We start from the raw sequence: 19,000 nt of genomic DNA, 5'->3' as shown, positions 1-19,000 counted from the left end.
ATTCCCCTATTCAAGAAGCTCCCTTCGCAGCGCCAAGTTAAACTTGACTATTTTTACTATTTTCTTCCCCCGGCGGTTATAACGCGGAGGGGTAAATGGCAGAAAGTGGTGCCAGGATTGTTCGTAAAGAGGCAGGTCTGCCTAGAAAAAACATCTCAAGTATTGAACGGGAGGTTGTTAATGCTAGTAATGTATTGATTTAGGTCCATTATTGATTTACATCTGTCTTCCCTGACAGGTGTAATTATTATTTCATGATTTGGGAAGCATTATTCTCCCTCGACGTTCTCGTTTTTTTCCTTCGATTGGTATTATTAACGCAAAATAAGGCGCAGTGATGCGTGCGCGAATTCTCTGCAAAATATATTTGGGAAAAAAAAAATGAAGGCGCAAATGCATGACATTAAACGGCAAGAAATGGCTCGTAAAACTTTCTGGTACGTTTAGCACTTGCGTGGTATAATATTTTGGACGCGTGGTAAACCCTGCTGGAGGCAATGCAAATTTCCGTGACAAAAAAAGAAAGGAAATACTGCAATCTGTCAGAAGCGGGTCCGATATTTTTAAACCCTTCAAATACCTCCGATATTTTGAATTTTTCCGCGATACTAACTGAATCCGATTTCACGTAAAAACAGCCGATACCGAGTACTTGCAAATCAAATTTAAGTTAATATTATAAAATCAATGCGGTAGCTCGCTGCTTTGCAAACGTGATCTACTATGTAAAAATATTTTCCAATATGCACATAATTTCATGATTTTTAATATAATATCAATATATACAACCTCTCTCTTATAATACTCCATACACAACATTTTTAAATAAAATATAGCGGTATAGACTAGATATTTCTAAAAGAAGCGAACGTTACGACCCTGTCTTACATGAACTGGAATTCATCCGAATTACTTTTACTATTTCTAATATCTCATTTCTTCCCGTGCAGAACGTTATCTGTCATTTACACCACCGTAAAAACTGAAAGTAAGAAATTTCAGCATCCGCGGATCCGTGGGCCAAAATTCATGGGAATAATTTTGAATGTTCTTAATATCCCTTTTCTCTGTAGTATAAAATGTCATCCCTCGTTTCACCACCATCGCACTTAAGAGAATATGAAAGAGTCAGCCAATATATATCTGAGAAGTGAAATCGTTGGGGAAAGTATTCTCCGAATTGGGTGTACCGATTCGTTTCAAATTTTACCACCTGAATATGGAGGCCCTAAAGTAGGCCCTGAAACCCATGAAATTTCATTTCTCATCAGTAATTTATTTGCTTATCATGGACTGAAACCAACACGACGTGATCCGTGCACGTTTTCGATGTTTTACACTTCTTGGAGACTTAGAATAAAAAATGAAGAGTTTCAGGACCTAGCACGAACAATTTAGAGTACCGTAGAAATGGAATATTACAGAATCAGATGGAAAAATGTGGTAAATACTTTCACCAACGATTGCAAGAGAATGCTGGCTGATCCTGTGGCTAACACGTGTTTTTAGAGCAAAAATTTAGTTGCAGCTAAACGTCACAGATGGCGACGTTGCTTCGTCAGAATATAAACAGTCACGAATTCATGGGATTTCGGCAGTTTTACATCGATCTTTTTATCATTATTTTCCCGAAATGACATATAGAACCCTTCAGTTCGTATAATTCTCAAAGTAGACAGTAAAAAACGTGAACATAAATATAAATGTCGGTAATGGGACGCGCCAGGTTGTGTTACCACTTGAGTATTCAAAACGGCAATACCACCAAAAAGGGTATAGATGAATTTGACTTTATCGACGTCGATTAAGTTTCTTAGCGCCTTTCATATCCTCTTAACGCCTTCAGAAAATGAAAGCTCAAGCGCACCGTGACACAATATCCAACACCTCGCTTCGCGCAAGTTACCGCGATTACCCCGGTCATTTCCCCGTCGCATTGTGCAGTTATCGCCGGGCGGCGTAACTAACACGGAAAAATCGGCTGCAGATGCACAAGTACGCCGAGCACAATAGGTTTGTTCGCGTTGACTGCACATTCTACACTCGAGGGTAACGAGTGTAGTACACTTTTCTTTAAAAGTGAAAAGGGTAGATACACTTTCATCGACGTCCCGAACGCCAGAAACCTCACGAAAGTCCAAGATGTCCGATTTAGTAGAGAGGTACGCGATTATGAGGTTACCCGTATCGGACGATGATGAATACGAAACTGTAACGCTTCTTCCAGCCTTTCTTCTTTAGCTGTCTTCGATTTCTTCAAATCCTACAATTCGTTCCATTACCTAGTAATTGTAGAAGATGAAAATTCCTTTCACGAATTTCAGGTATCGAGGATCAATAAGGGTCAGAATATTATTGCAGTAGAATGAAAAACAATATAACTACAACAGTGAAAAATTATAGTTTAGTTCATTCAAACCGCGGTTAGGTAGTAATACATAATTATTGTAAATTTTGTCAAACATTATGTACAAAACTAAAACGCTAAATCGTTCTATACATGAAGAAGATGCATTAATAATTACTTCTCTTTATATTACGTTGAGATGTTAGCATAAATCTTGTACTTTCCCGTTTGTTGGTCTTTTCAATTTTCAAATTTGCCGCCAAATTCCCGGGCTACCCTTCTTGCACTCGCTCGGGATCGAGGGTAGAAAGTGTAGAGAGAGTGTACACTCGGGGTAGATGCACTTGCAAAACGAACAGCGACGTCTGCGTCACTTCCGTCAAAACTAAGAAACCTAATGTGCCGTGTATAATTGAGATGTCACGATGCCGATAAACAGGAGCAAGTGCGATTTCCCCGAGGTCGCGGGAGTGCGGCCGACTCGTCGAGTGCGGCTCGTTGAATTCGACGTGTCGAGCGGCATTGATTGTCTTTGACGTGTCAAGTGCGAGTAAAACGCGAGCTAGCGGCGAATCCGCGGCGAGTCGGCGGCGAATCGGAGAGGGGGACTCGCAGTTTAGCTCCGACATAAGACGAACACGCGGCACGCGGCTGAGCTCACGGCCAGGGCGATAACATAAAGAAAGTGCAACGAACGCCATCACCTTGAGCCGGTGATCCAACTTATCCCTGCGCACGCGCGTGCGCGAGTGCACGCGTGTAAACGCCAGTAAACGGGTGTAAACGCCTCGCTCTTCCGTCCTGCCGACGAGATCGACCACCTCGAGATATGACGGATCGCGAGCTGACGACATCGCCGATGTCGGATTTCGCGATGGCTTTGATCTTGTCACACTCGCTCTTCTCTTCCCCTCAGAGTTAATGCGATCCTCACGTTCGGAGATAGCAACTAGAATTTTTTTAAATAACATTTTTTTACGATTTTATCCAAGTCACTGCGCGAGATATGAAACCTGTACCCAAATTCCTAAATCACGGATACTTTTCAACGTGATGGCGAAATACTCCGATTGATGAATTATAATGACTATTTTGCTCGATGATTGACTTAAAAGCAAAACGGAAATTGTAACGATTTGTGTATGGATAACGAGATGATGAGAGGTAATGACGAATTTATAATTGTTTTGACCTTGTTTACACTTTTGGCACGTCACTTTATGGGTTCGAATGCTTTTCTAGGGTTTAATGGTACGACAGCTGTGGATCGATTAAAAAGTGCTCGTTATTGGTAATGTACCTATTTTCTGGTTCAGTGAGCGGGAAGAGTCGGCCGTTTCAATCCGATACAATGTGCCGATCTCTTCTATAAATTACTTAGTCGATAGTAACGACATGGCTGCATCGTCACGATCCCTGAGCAGGGCGAGTGCCTTAACAACGGGGAAAAGAGGGTGGCGAGTTCGATGATGGAGGAGTAAACGGTAATCTCAATCCCAGCAATTGGAGACGGATTAAAATGGGCAATTATTCCCGGCGGGGGAAAATAGGGACGTCATCCCTTCTACGTAATAACGTTATTCAGAAGAGGATCGAGTAAAGACCCCGGAAGAGCACCGGGAGAAAAAAGAAAAATTTAAATTAGGGGAAGATGGAGGGACCGGAAAAACACGCTATGCCGCGTTCCCTTGATGTATTCATGTATTCACTTATTTATACTCATAACCGTCCCCGCTCGCGTGGATTTTCCTCGCTCGAGTAGCTTGGCAATTTCGGATCGATTAAAATGGGCAATTATTCGCAACGAAGGGGCCGAGGGGTGTCGTTCCTCTTTCACCCTGGCAAATTATTCAGAAGAGAATTATGTTAAAGCCCCGGCAACGTATCGAGTGGAAATTCAATACGCGAATTCCAGGCCGTGTGCATTTTAATTTGACAATCACGAAGCTGCTTTCCCCCGATATTTTCGTATCGTCGAGGACATCACGCTTTGGAATTTATCTCGACCGTATCCGGAGAGTTTCAATGACCTATCACCTGGCTGAAGATAAATTCAGAACTCGGGTAATTTATCACCGAATGCGATAAAGCATACGATTTACGCCGTATAGAAAATCCGAAGAGAGAAGTCGTTGACTTTTCGAGTGACCGATGACGATCGGAATGACGTTCGAGATGACGCTCGCAATGGAAACGATCGCAATCCCGATGATCGGCTACATAGAGAACGATCGACCGAGATGATTATTGCCCGCGGGGAAGTTGGAGGAAAACGTTGCGGCGCGTTTGCGTTCGCGATAACGACGTTGATAGCGCCGATCGCTCCCACTCCCGTGATCCGGAATGATCGCGATGATTGCTTCCACCGAAGAATTTCGAGGATCATCCAAGAGACGACTTTTCGTTTTTTTTCCCTACAAGAGAGCGAACCACGATCCGCCTTTGCGCTTTCCGACGTCCCGCAAACTAAACCCTCCATTTTATTTATTTTCCCAATCCAATAAAGATTGCAATCAACGGATGGAGGAAAAATATTTCCCGCCCTACTTTTCTGAGAAACACGCTGAAACGCAATCAGCCGAATCCCGGTTATGCCTGTCAGAATCCAGAAAAAGTAAGAAATTGATCGACCAATCGATTCCGTCATTTTCCAGGATTTTCAGTGGTAACGCTAATAATACATGCATAACCATAAATAACGTTGATTTGCCTATCCCGAGTTAAAGTGAATCGTCGAATTTTTAGATGTCATCGCATAGGAGGAGAAAATATCCATAAGAAACTTTCCCAGAAAGGATTTGACTTTCTTTTTTTTTTCTTTCCAACGAGTACTCGGAAATCTCCGAGGAGGAAAAGCGTCCTCTCTTCGCGGCGGCTTTTTTCCCGGGAAACTCGAGGGGTTTATTTCCGGAAGGTTTTCTCGAAAGGCCACTTGGCCGGGAGCACCGACTTTTCGCAAACCGCCCGGAGGATGTGCTCCTTAAAGTCCTGCGGCCGATTTGGGAGGTCCTGGAGACGAGGATCCCGATTCGTCCGCGGGTTATTCCCCGCGAGAGCCCTAGATCGCGGAGGATACTCCAGGACTATTAATGCCGATTTGCGTCGCAATATTTCAGGATTTGATAAGAGAAACGTTAAGAGCACGCGACGCCATTGTCTGTTCGCCGGGAGGTCGTCGAATTATTCCTGCATGCACATCCCGATGGCATTGAGCCGCCTTCCTCCGTGTCATTGTCCGTGACGTCCGTTACGTCCGTGACATCCATGACAGCTACTAGGATGACGCCGGCGACCTGAGATCGGGATCGCGATGGCCCCGAAACGATCGCGCCGATCGAGAGGGATCCATCGGGAGGATCGAAACGCCCCGTTGCGCCGAGGCGTCGGATTCACCGACTTCCGATTTATTCGAGGCGCGACGATTTATCGACGCCGATGAGCGATATCCCTGTCCGTCAGATTCCCTCTCGGGAGAGTCTGTCTCGAGAAGCGGCAGATAAGACCAGGAGGGAAATCGCGGACGACTCAATCGTTCCGGCGAGTCGACGGAAAGATCGAGTAACCTTTCATGTATATAAAGCTGGAATTGCCACTTTAGCACAATTCAATAAAATTTCTTGCAAAATTTATTGCTAATTCATTGCTATTTTATTGCACAAGGAAAACATTTTTTGCTCTTATACTTTTCCGAAAAATGGTGGCGATGTCAGCTTTATATAAAGCTAGCACTGCCACAATAAAAAACAATTATTAAGTAAATGTTCATCGATGAATTATATACCAGAATTTATTGCTAATTAAATGCTCGCAGAAAAACCAAATTTCAATTTTTTTGCTCACCCCTAGTGATGATCGCAGGACAGAAACATGAAAAACATGGGGGAAATACAATTCGTAAAAATACAATTTTCAAACCTACATTAATTAGCGATTAATTCCCACGTGAATAAATAATTCGATTCTTCCATGTTTTTCATGTTTCTGTCCTGCGATCATCACTAGGGGGTGGCGATACACCCCTTTAGGGGTGAGCGAAAAAATTGAAATTTGGTTCTTCTGCGAGCAATTAATTAGCAATAAATTCTGGTATATAATTCATCGATGAACATTTACTTAATAATTGTTTTTTATTGTGGCAGTGCTAGTTTTATATAAAGCTGACATCGCCACCATTTTTCGGAAAAGTATAAGAACAAAAAATGTTTTCCTTGTGCAATAAAATAGCAATAGATTAGCAATAAATTTTGAAAGAAATTTTATTGAATTGTGCTAAAGTGGCAAGTAACAATGTTCTGGGGTCATCCAGGTAGAGGAATTGGATTTTAACTTAGCTGCTCGATAGAAACGTTCCAGTCAATGAAATTAAGTGATAACTATGAAAATCAAGAAGAAAAATAATGCAAACCTGGGGTCCAACAAGATAAAAGAACCGAGTATATATTATACGTGTCGTCGAGGTGAAGGTTTTGCCACGTGAGTTCGCCAAGTGTCGGGACGAGATAAAGAAAAATGGAGCACGCAAGTGATATAACGAGAAGTTGAGCCGGAGAGGGATCGAAGAATTTATATGGAGATTTTTATTGCGGTTTTAAACAATGGACAAGAACAGGGCGGATTAAAGGGAATAACTCTCAGCGATGAGAAACTGCTACGTGCTCGTATATATTAAACAAGGGGGGGAAGTTTGTTGAGCTTTCTTCCCTCGTTGTGCGCAACAATGAGCGCTCCGAATATTACATTACGAGAGCAGAAACGAAGAGTTTTTCGTCGAGATTACTTTCAAGGACTCGTTCGATCTCCCCCTTGAAGTAGGTTCACGATAAAACAAGAAGTAACGGGCCAGAGCTGGATCGAGCCAACGATTGTCCACCGAGAAAGGGGACAAATCATCGGGAAAACGGACGGCCAATGGGCGATAAAGTGACGGAGAAAAATATTGCGTCGTCCCGCCGATAAGGCGCCGTTACGCAAGGGGAAATCTCGCCGTTATTTCTTTGCGCTTAATGGGGAACAATGAGATTACAGAAGAGGCGGCATTAATTGCCCGGCGTAGAATAAAAGGATGGGGCGGGCGCGCCTGGCTCCAAGCCAGGAAGAAAGAGACGGAGAGAAACGTCAATTGCCACGTGGAACATGTCAAACGGATTCGAAGACGGTCGTTGCACCGATTTGCCTTGATAAAATCTGACCAAGTGTTCCGAGGGGTCGCGCTCCCAAATTTCATCGTTAAAAAAGTAACGTTCCGCCTTGTCGGTGGCGATGAATGCAGAAAAATTAAATTCACGACTTGCCTTAAGTTCGCGCGCATCAATGTATAGGAGCGTGTATTTATACGTTCTTAAAAAGCAACCATTTAAGGCGCAAATAGTCGCTTCTAAGCACCAGACCCTGTCCGCATGATGAATGCTCGTTTATAGCCCCATGCACTGGCAATCAATTCCGACATAAAGAAAGGGTTAAGTTCGAGTGTCAGCCTATCCGCAACGTTAACCCACTCGTATCCGAGTCAGAAGCTCATTCGTTTACAGATAAAAATATCGAGCGATTGATACTTTACCACTTCATAAGAGACGTTCCTTCTTTCTCCTCCTGACCTAAAAAGATCAAAATGGCGGCACATACGCTCGACCACTGCGACCTTACGTTTTCATCAAACTCTACTATTTCTCCGGTGGGAAAAATAATGAAAACCCTGAAACACCTGCACGAGGGTTCCGGGCAGCGCTCTGCCCCAATTTCACGAAACGGCGAGCAACCGTAACGTCGCTAAGCTCACACGGCAAAGGGTCACTTCCGAAACTCGTAAAAGAACGATCGCAACGGCGCAACCTCTGCGAAAATCGCCCTTAGTCCGCGATTTCCAGGCCGGTTCTCTCAGCTGGAAAGATCGACACGGAGGTCCGAAACGAAGCAAGAGGTCCTCCGAAATAAGTGGCGAGCGTGCTCGGATCGAAGGAAACGCGACGCCCGAGGAGGTGACGAAACGCGATAGCTCGCCTATTCCCAAAATGGCGGCGCTCTCGAGTTTCGCGAAGCCCGGTCTCGCGCGCATCCGGCCGGTTTTTGAATTTCTTTTCTTTTTTTTTTTTTTTTTTTTTTCTTCGGGCAACAGGGGCGACACCGAGAGACGCGTTGCCCCTGGGTTTTACTCTAACGGGATTTCTCGCGGCTTTGTAACAGCTGAGGGGGCCTCCGCTAATAAAAATCGAAATTGACAGGCGTGTCATAAAAAGCGCGCCCCGCGACCAACCCGAAGTCGGCCGAAGGAGAAACGGAACCGCGATGAATCACTCGATATGTGCCGGGTTGCAGTTTCCATCGATGAAATCGAACGCGGCCAGCTCGGCCTTCTTCGATCGCTCCTTCGGAACGTGCGGCCACGTCTCGTTTTCTACTTATTTTACTTTTCACCCAGACGCGCTTTATTTTTATTACCCCCTTATAGAACGACGCTCGGTGCTGCGTGCGGAATCAAATCGTCCTTCGGGGTCCAATAAGCCGAGCGAATTCCAATTCATATCGGATGGAATACCGAAAAAATCTCATTCATAAAGCACACCAAACTCCAATATCGCGAGGAAACGTGAAATGTGGCCGAAGTTCGATGCGTTACGGAGCCGAGATATTTGAATCGTTTTCATCTTATGGTATGAATAAATTCGGATTTGAAAAGGATATAAAATGATAAAAAAACGCAGTTTCAAATGAGTGGGGATTTTGGCAATTCGGAGCACTGAATTGGGGCAGTTTTATTGGACGGGTCGAAGGGTATAGTGCATTCGTTAATAAAGTGACCGATAAGGAGGTAACTCGGTGACAGTTTCGTAGCCTAGTTAAGCCTAATCCGTATCTGGATTGTTAATTTTAACAGCGGTAGAAAATCGGAGGTCGATAATAGCCTTGGGATTTATAGGCTGTTAAAATTAATGGCATGGGGAGGAAAACAGAGCGAAGTGCATTCCCTTTGATCTGCCGGAGGAATCGTTTCTTTTCGGTCTGAATAATCATTGTTTGAAGCGCCGAGTTAACGACGATTCTCCAGAGAGGCTGGAAAGTAGATCGGAGTTTCATCCGACGATCGGGCATTTTACTCGAAAAGTGGTTAAGAGCCTTTATTGCCGGAATCTCACTAGAAATCTGCTAGAAAAGCGAGCGGGTATTTTCGAACTCGTGATTTCCCTATGAATTATCTATTATCCAGCTCGAGGACGCGTTTCTAGCCACTTACGGAAATACGTCCGCTCTCCAACCAAAAACCAAGGAACTGAAGTCCAAACGACAGTCCAAACTTCTCTACCCATGTCCGAGTCGGAATTCGATATTCAAACATTCAGAGCAATTCCTTGCTTCCTTTCGGTCCCAAGAATAACGGCCGGCGATATACGACGTTTTCCCTAACACAAACGAGATACGTACAAACGTTTATTTATAAACCCTTGCATCCCACCTCCCTTCTCTGGCGCTTCAAAAATCCCCCTCGATAAAAAGACAGAAACGACGCATAAGGAGGGACCTCCACGGAGAAATCGCTGCATTGTGTTCGGCACGGAGAACCTCCCGTGAGCGACCGAACGACGTTTCAAAAGTGCCAGTTTTTTCGATAACTCCATTTTTCAGTCCGATGTCCCCTCTCGAATGGGGTAGCTCAAGGTAGATCACTTCTCGCAAACCAAGCCTCGCGGTTTAACGGGAGGCGGTTTACTCTCCGTGCCGAGGGACCTCTTCCGCGGGGAGAGATATCGAAATTTCCGGGTGGATCCTCGGAACGAGTTAAACGAGGAGAACTCCGTGCCAGACGGAGAAAAGGACACTCGACCCTCGAGATATCCCCAAGGCGCGCAAATTTCCGAGCTCGTCGCGAGCGAGTTCCCGACCCGACTCGACTGCGCCCTGACCTGCCTCAAAATCCCGCCGAGCGAGCGCAAGGGCAAGTTACGAGCAGCTGTACTTACACGCATCGTGGATCAACGATTCGCACACGAGACCCATCCACTGTGAGAACCGCCTGCGAGCGAATCGTATTACAAGGAACGGCCCGGCGACTCGCACATATATTACCTTTAATTCGAATTTAATTTAATCTCTCCGTGATTTGTGGTCCGAGACCGAAGACATGGGCGAGCTTTTCAAATAAATATAGAACACCGTATTTACGTTTGGTAATAATAGAGTCGGAGGGGGACATGCACCCCAGGTGGATGGTTACCTGCGCATATGCTGGCGCGTTGCGCAGTGGAAAACATTCGAAGGCATGGACGAGTTCCGAGCGAGTTTCTACCCTGGTCGCCATACCCTGACCTACCCCACAATCGCGCCAAGCATGAACGAGAACGTTACGAGCAGCTGCACGCGGAAGACGCGCGCGTTAACCGTACGCATACGAAATGTGTCGTTCATGTAGGGTGAACCTACCCTAACGAGACCATGTGCTGCGGGGACGTAAACGTTACGTCGTTCTGTCAAAATATGAGACCGTTTAAACCTGCATCTTCGCGAAAAATAAGAATAATATATAAAGATCGCCGCGAAGATCTGCATAGAAAATAGAAATTAATTGATGCAAAGTTATATTTAACGTGTTGAGAGTAAAGCATTCGTTTCGGTATTTCACCTGGAATTTAATTGGCCAAGGATCGTTGTAATTGAAGCGAATTATTTACAAAGAATATTATTTTCGCTGGCCTGGTTGATCAAATTTATGAAAATTGAGCTCTCCCCTGATGGGCTACAAATGGGCTTGGCGGGGATACTTAACGGAGAACGGATTAAAAATAAAAATTTTTGATGGAAATAACGTCCAATTATGAACTACGTTATAACCACATTTTTCGACATCCCCTGCTCGAGTGAAAACTTTTTCAGACACTGGTGAAGCGTTCGTTGCGCGTGACGTCGTTCCCGCTAAAGTTCACGCGTGACGTCATCGTCCGAAGGTGAAAAATCAATTTCATTTACATGTCCCGTCCGAATTTTTTCCCTGGTTCACCGACACGTCCATTAACCTCGGCTTTGGATATTAAAATGCTATCGCACATATCTCCATTTAACATAAAAAAGACCGAACGAATTCATTTCTCGAGCCGAAAAAATTTGGAGTAAAATCGGTCGACATGTGCACACAATTTTTAAATAATTCCATTCTTTAATACATACTTTAAATAACTTAATTGATACATTCGTCGTAAAAGTAGCCCCTATCGTGCACATACTCTCTGACATTGCAGGTTATTCTTTCTAGATAAAATTAACCTAGAAATTCAGGAATGCATAAGAAGGGTTGGCTCAAACAAATACCCTGAAGAATTATTAGCTGACTGAAACAAACATGTATTGTTGTCTGAATCATGTATATAATTGCAAGAAACAATTGTTTGGTCGAGAAGAAAAATTCATGTCGTTGATTTAAACGCACGTCGTTGTCGCAATACATATTTCTTTGAGTAAATCAGCTTTTTTTCTCAGTGTAGTTTTACCATTACCGCAGCACCATTGTCTACTTAAGTTCGAACAATTTTCTCGACGTTTTCGTTGGTAGAAAAAAAAATCAATGCCGCCATTATATCAGGGTGGCGAAGACGCCGTTGAAGCCGAGAGTCTCCCGACTTCTAATCAATTCCTCGCGCTTCGTTTTCCTCGTTAGCTCGGCTCATAATTCCTCTCACCAGGACATTATTCCCCATCTTTAAAACATACCAAAAAGAATCTCTCCTTTTAACATGCCCTCGATAAAAAGGAAAAGAAAAATAGGTTTACACGCCTCTCGCTAAAAAAGGGGGGTTAAGAAGGAAGAGAAAAAACCCGTCTACTTCGGCTCCTCTTCGAAACCGCGTTATTCTATCCCGTGCACAATGTACGCAGTAAATATAGGGCGTCATATTTTGACACCTTAATTTATGTAATAATCCCGGGCTCCTATTCGAGCATCGACAATGACCACTTAAAAGTGTCCGAACTACGGCCCAGGGTCGTTAGTCACAGTCGGTAATAAATTTCAGACGTGGAAAATAGAGGAGCGCCAAAGAAAACGCACGGCAAAAAGGTCAGTCCCGACGTGAAAAATTTCGAAACACCCCGACTCTTCTGAATCCGTGGAATTTTCGCCGGCGACAGTTTTACGGCGATTTCAAGAATTGCACCCGGAGTCGTGAACTCGTCCCGTTCTCCGTCGATTGTCCGAGATCCCAGAGCTCGGGTCCCACATTGCGTAAACCGGCTAGAAATGGGCCTTGCCTACATACCAGCGCTATAAAAAATTCAAGTCCAACTTAAAAGTTTAAAAATCGAAACCAAACTTCCACTTCTCAGAGGAATCCCGAAAGTTTTCCCCCCGGGAACTCGTGCGCTATTGCAACTCACCCCAAGAAAGACGACGAAAGCACCGTGCGTTCCGTCTTTGTCGAATACACAGGGATGGACGGAGAAAGAGAGTACCCCGCTTGCTATTGTCCATGCTCTAAATTATTATCTACGAGTCTCCAACCTCTTACATCCTTTCGTCGGAATAAAACGCGTCCTTTGAACTTATCATTTTCCCGAGAAGATTCTATTTATAGGAGGTGCATTCATTGTAAGGACAAGTTATAGGATGGATAACGATACGCCATGTTACGACGACTCAGTGGTAATCAAGGAAAGACGTCTTCTGACGCATGACAAACCATAAAGAGATAACACCAATTGACCTAAAAGACTGGCCAAACGACTTATACCTGCGGTGAAAAACTCCCCTCCCAGACAGGAATCCTGCACATTAGGTAACTAGCTTCCTCCCCTCGATGCAGAGGAGCAAATTTTCCCTCAAGCCCAGCCTCCGATCTCCGACCGCTAAAGGGAGTATTTAACTTCTGGCGATGTTATCGCACATCTAGAAATTACGGAGATTTTCCCCGCAGCATTTGGTAACGAGGTAACCGGGGAAAAGTGAGACGGGCTCATATTGAGGTAGGACTTTCATCGGGCTGAATTCGTCCTACAGCTCGCGTTTTGTGCCTCGAAAACGTGGCCACTGTCTCTCTCTCTCCCTCGACATGAAATAGAAATAAGGCCGAACAGGAGGTGCAATAGGCCGCGGGGGTGGAAAGGGGTTTCAGCCATGGCACTGCGTAAACCCGGCTTCGCGCACGCGAAATCGATACAAACACGCGCGCCAACACTTCGGCCCCCGAGGGGTGCGAGAGGCGCCGCCCCCAGGGGTGGTTACAACCCCCGGTTACCGTGTACCGTGTGCACCGTAACATGTGATATGCGGTGCGTAGTGTTTAAGCTATAATAATAGATAACGTGTACCCGCGTGTCGCGCTCCATGCACACCGTAAGAAATATAATTTCTCGTTCGGCGATATGGACCGGCAACGCTGAATCAACGTTGTCAGCCCAATTTAATAATTGATACTGTTACGCTACCAATACTATACTGCTCGCCAAAAAAACTGCAACACATAGACATTGCTGCGCATATCTGGATTATCTATCCACAACATTTTCCACGTTTTTTTTTTTTTATATTTACATGGGTAATTTTGACACGTTATCGAGATTACCCTCCTGAGTCGCGCCAGCTTCAGCCTTGACGGCTTTAGCCATGGTTTGTTATTGATTAAAAACGTTATTAACGAAATAACATTCATAAGTAGAACGTACATTTAAAGAGGTGTATATTGCCGTAATTAATTTTTCGCAAGAAATTATTGTGGGTAGATAACTCTGAAATACCCATATCTGATAACCACGTATATCGTTTAGTATTATGGAGGAAACCATACTTTCGCGATTAAAAGCATTCTTTAAACGAAAATTAAATTGCCATCTCTTCGTCATCCTAAACGATGCTACGTGATAGTCTCTGATTTGCACGATTTAATTTTTAGGCGTTGCGATTTCCTGCCGAACAGTGAATTTTTTACTGTTACTATTAGGTCATTCCAGATGTATTCTACGGTTTAGAAAAATGAACATTGAAGTAACATCACGAGCACGGCACCGAAACGTAAGTATGTATGCAAGGATGTAACGTAAGTCGGTAATCGATGATAAGTAAGTCAGTCGGTCAGTCAGTAAAGTCAGCAAAGCGGCAAAAAGGTCATCAGGAAGGGACGGAACTTTTGGAATGACCTAATAATTGTGCACTCGGATGTTAATTTGCCATTGACTTTTCCATTACCCTTTGCCACTTAGAAAGTAACAAAGACAAGAGAAGCACTTTTACGAAGTGAATATTTCCCCGGTTTGCAATAACTGGACATTTCACGGTAGAGGCAACCGTTTCGCGTTTTACTCTCTGGTGAATCGGCTAATACTTTTTCAGCAGTGATTTCGACACGGAAGGACGATCAGCCGTCGGGTTCGGTGCGCAGGCAGTGACTTTAAATTGATTGACACCCCGGAGCGACTCGATACTCTTATTACTTTCCTTCATACCATTCGTTCTATTTCGTATACTTATTTCACGCGTGTGTTGAAATCCCGGCTAAACCAGTGATCCGGAGTGCCGATTCAACTAATTCAGTGATTCGACCGGTATCTCGGCTGGACTGATCTAATCAGGACCATTTCACCGGATATCCGTGATCCAGTTGTAACCGCGGCCGTCGGTGGCTATTCATTTACGAGCAGCGAGCGTTCATTGATTCGGATTTACCGAGTGACGCGTTACGTTACTGACGCCGTTTAACGCATAACCCTCGATCATAGACATAGGAATATAGAGACATAGTGTAATACTACAGGGGGGAAGCTACCGAGGGGAGGGTGACGAGGTATTTGGTGCTTAACTTTGATTGGCTAATGTTCTACGCAAACGTAATAACGTAGAAATGCATAAGAAGGAGGTTATGATAAACGTGGGAAGTAGTAACGTATTTTCGTGCGATGATAAAAAAATAGTTGTTATAAAAGTAAAAAAGTGGTGCACTGTATTGTACCGTCCTGTAAGAACAGATCGGACTTTAAAAATTGGAAAGAAAAAAAGGAAGTTTGGAAGTAATAACGCGAAAGTTACATTTCACGGGTATTAAGATGGTTTACCGTATTTACAAATTATAATTAGCGGTACCGAGCATGCGTAGAAATTTAACCAATCCGATTCAGGCACCAAATCCCCTCGCAATTTGGCTTCACTCCCCTTGTCTAAGATTGTACTTTATGCTATGTCTCTATATGAGTCTATGTCTATGTCCTTGGTATCGGCGTGCATCGCGCACGCGAGCGCGCATAAGACTTGGTGCACGTGTACCAAGTGGAACTCGTGGAACTCTTCGAGCAACCGGAACCACGCCGCGTCATAAGCGTGGGCGTCAGGGGCTGGACCTCGTGGTGGTCAATGATAACGACCACATCGAAGGTAACGGTGTCGAGGAAGTTAGAGGAAAACGCCGCGGTGAGGTTGCATTCACGATAACTACGTAGCGAGGAACTTCGAGACCGTCCAAAGGACATATCTCGCTTTTTTCCCCCACAAGGGAGCCAACTACAAGCCTTTCGACGACGTCCCGCAAACGAAACCCTCCTTTTTCTCTGTTTTCCAAATCCAATTCAGATTGCAATCAACCGTCGATGGAGGAGAAATATATCCCGCTCTACTTTTCTGGGAAACACGGTGAAACGCAATCAGCCGATGTCCGATTATATCTGTCGGAATCCGGAAAAATAAGAAATTGATTGGCCAGTCGATCCCGTCATTTTCAAGGATCTTCAGAGGTAACGCTCGTAATACAGACATAAGTAAGAGTGATATCGAGTGAGCAACGATTTACTTTATACTCCCGAGTAGAAATGATAACAGAGCCTTGATCAGGACCTCATTATGTCAAATTCAGGTCTCGATAAGGCACCCAATCGCGACCTGATGAAATCGGTAACGTAGTGCTCTCGTCAGGAACCTCATCAAGAAATTATCGGGTGGCCCTGTTATTACCGTATTTATATATGATCAGGATTCTCATCGGCTCATTGTCGAGTACATTATTTTAACCCTCAATACAGAATAATAAAGTGCATCAGGAATGATTCCTCTCAAACTTACGTTACTTTTATTTCCTTATTTTTACAAAATGATCGAACTGCTTTTACCACGTGTCTTACGTGCACCATTTCAATCTGTAATATCGTCGAAGATTACTCGTATCGATTCTGGAATCTCTCATTTTTGTGGTAAAACATCTTTTGTAAAGGTAACTGCAGATAACATTTGTGGTATCCCATGTTTCACAAAATGCCACTTAACCCTTTAATTAAAAAACGCAATAGTTGCTAGCAACCATACAGTTGACAGTTTTTTGACAGTCGTCAAGAAAACGCAAAAAACAAGCGCAATCTGCAACGACCCTATGATATCCCGATGACGTCCTGAGAGCGCTACGTTATCGGTTTCATCAGGTCCCTATTATCATTTCTACTCGAGCTGCACGGATAAGTCACGAACAAGACCCTGATATGTTTAAATTGGCCTTATCACGAAAGACTAGAGTCCCACTAATCGCGTCGGGTGTCACACAAAGCGCGGCGCGTTAACGCGTCGAGAATGAAAAGCCAATAGTTTCTCTAACGCAAAAGTACTGCGCTTAACCTAGTGCGTCACTTCTGCCGCAGTTGTAATTGATTTTTTTTATCCTCGACGCGTTGACGCGCCGCGTTCCATGTGACCCCCGACGCGCTCAGTGGGACTCTAACCTGACCTCGGTATCGGCGTGCATCGCACGGCACGCCTCACGCGAGCGGGCGCACGTGACCCGCGTGGAACTCGTGGAACTCTTCGAGTACGCGGAACCGCGGTAAACGTGGGCGTTAGGGGCTGGACCCCGTGGTGGTCAATGGTAACGACCACGTCGGAGGTAACGGTATCGACGGCGATGACCTTGAAGCCCCGGTGGCGATGGTAACGCGGTCACCGCATCGATGTTATCTGGCATTAACGCAACGGTATAACACGGATAATCGGCATTACGTAATTACGTAAGCGATGCGATTTCTGGCCGGCGGGTGCAACGACGAATTAACGACGGCGTAGAAGCCTCTGTATAATGGAAAAATTCCCCGGAGAGGGTAACGGACTCAAGGATATTAGGTAAATCCCGGGTAACCGAATAATGACCATTGTAACGAGACCGGACGTTTCGCGTGCAGCATTATCTTGCGTCACTTTACGACACAGATCTGGAGATACGTCAGCGGTGGATTGATTTATAGCGGAAAGAGGTCAGCCCGAGTACGTGTGAATTTAAAAACAGAAATTATTCTCGAGTTCAATTGGCATGTCATTTAATCGGATAACGGGGGAGACGTCATCTTGCCGTGACGTCACAGGGACGAGAAACGAATAAGCTACGGAAGGTCCTAGCCAGGATTGCGGTCGTGGTTACTTTTTATCATACTAATTTCAAGAGACCTTTATATCGGGTCCGGATGGAAAGTATTTCGAGGGCTGGGATAGGGAATAAGTCGCAATAAGGGAATGTAGGTTCACGGGCGGCGTCGCTACCATTGGCATTCCGCTGTTACGGTAACGCGATAAAGTCGATAGTACACGATAGGCGCACCGGCGCGATTCGGTGGTGACACGGGGAGGCTGTAAGCGCGGCGTGGCTCGCCGGCTCGGCAGAGGGCGCTGCGGCTGTGGGTGGCGCCAATGGTGGGGGGCCGCGGCCGGTGGTGGGGGGCGCGGCTGGTGGTGGGAGTCGCGGAGCGACACATATCGACCAGTCTGCGAGGACCGAGCAGAGTTGGCGGGGGCGGTAAGGGCGGAAGGCAGAGGTCAAGGTCGCCGAATGTACCACGCATGCCTGACTGGCTGAAATCCCGTCTCGCGTCGCTCGGCGCCCCTTGCGAGGACGAAAAGCTCGGCCGAGGGCGGCCTTTTGTTTTTCTCCCCGGGTCTATATCGCGATCCCCCACCGATATTTCCCAACTTCTGAGCAAACGGCCCTCTAACCTTTCGGTCAAAGGAGGACCTTTGCCGCTGATACGTGGTCGTCCTTCTTTCGAAACCTCCGCCCTCCCCGTCGCCGCCCGCGACCCTTCTTACGGTCCACTAGGGCACTTCTAAACACCACACGTGGATCATGGACCTACCGAAACCGACTAATTATTCCAGACTAATAACTCTCTGCTGTCCCTTTTGCGGTACTTACGACGCATGACTGATAAGCGAAGTCGTCGAAAACTCACCTGAAACAGAAACAGAACGTACACCGTGAGAAGATATGTTGATAATAGATATAAGACACGTATCATATTAAGAAAAATTGCTCATTGAATTGTAACAATCTTAATATTACCATTAAGAATATAAGTAGGTGTGATACAGTCAAATGATGATTTATGCTTCAAGTTATATTGCGTTTCGGGTGTAATAAAGCCGTTCGTCCCATCAACTATGTTTTGTGAATTTCCTAGCACGTAATGAATGGAACGATCCAACAAAAAACATCTTTCGGGTAAAAAAAAAAACGCTCACCGCCTGATATTACCTCACTTAATGTACGGCACCACTGGGAGGCAGGAACGAACGAAAAAGTAGAATCTTAGGATCCCAGGTTCGCGAAACGGACCGCTAATGAGTGCGGAACTCAAAGGAGACGACTCGATGGCATTTCCCGGGACAAGTGTTGATATAGCAGGAAGACAGAAGGAGAGAAGAGAGACGGAGAAAACGGGAGG

At 45.1% G+C, this 19,000-nt stretch overlaps 1 protein-coding gene across 4 annotated transcripts in view; it reads right to left on the bottom strand.

Moving 5' to 3' along the window:
- The window catches only part of LOC105700390 (nuclear receptor coactivator 2), a 149,544-nt gene that overhangs the window by 67,845 nt on the left and 62,699 nt on the right, over window positions 1-19,000 (bottom strand). For 3 of the 4 annotated variants that reach the window (XM_012426199.1, XM_012426231.1, XM_012426206.1), the window contains exon 2: window positions 18,472-18,508. The exons of the other annotated variant lie outside the window; for it this stretch is intronic. In XM_012426199.1, the coding sequence (XP_012281622.1) occupies window positions 18,472-18,508 (37 nt within the window). The remainder of the gene's footprint in view (window positions 1-18,471; window positions 18,509-19,000) is intronic. 4 annotated transcript variants of the gene reach the window in all.

The sequence above is a fragment of the Orussus abietinus genome, unplaced genomic scaffold, assembly GCF_000612105.2.
Source record: "Orussus abietinus isolate OABI.00-Male unplaced genomic scaffold, Oabi_2.0 scaffold143, whole genome shotgun sequence".
NCBI classification, from domain to species: Eukaryota; Metazoa; Arthropoda; class Insecta; order Hymenoptera; family Orussidae; genus Orussus; species Orussus abietinus.
Note: the sequence above shows the minus strand (reverse complement) of the source record. Positions and strands in the feature narration are given on the sequence as shown.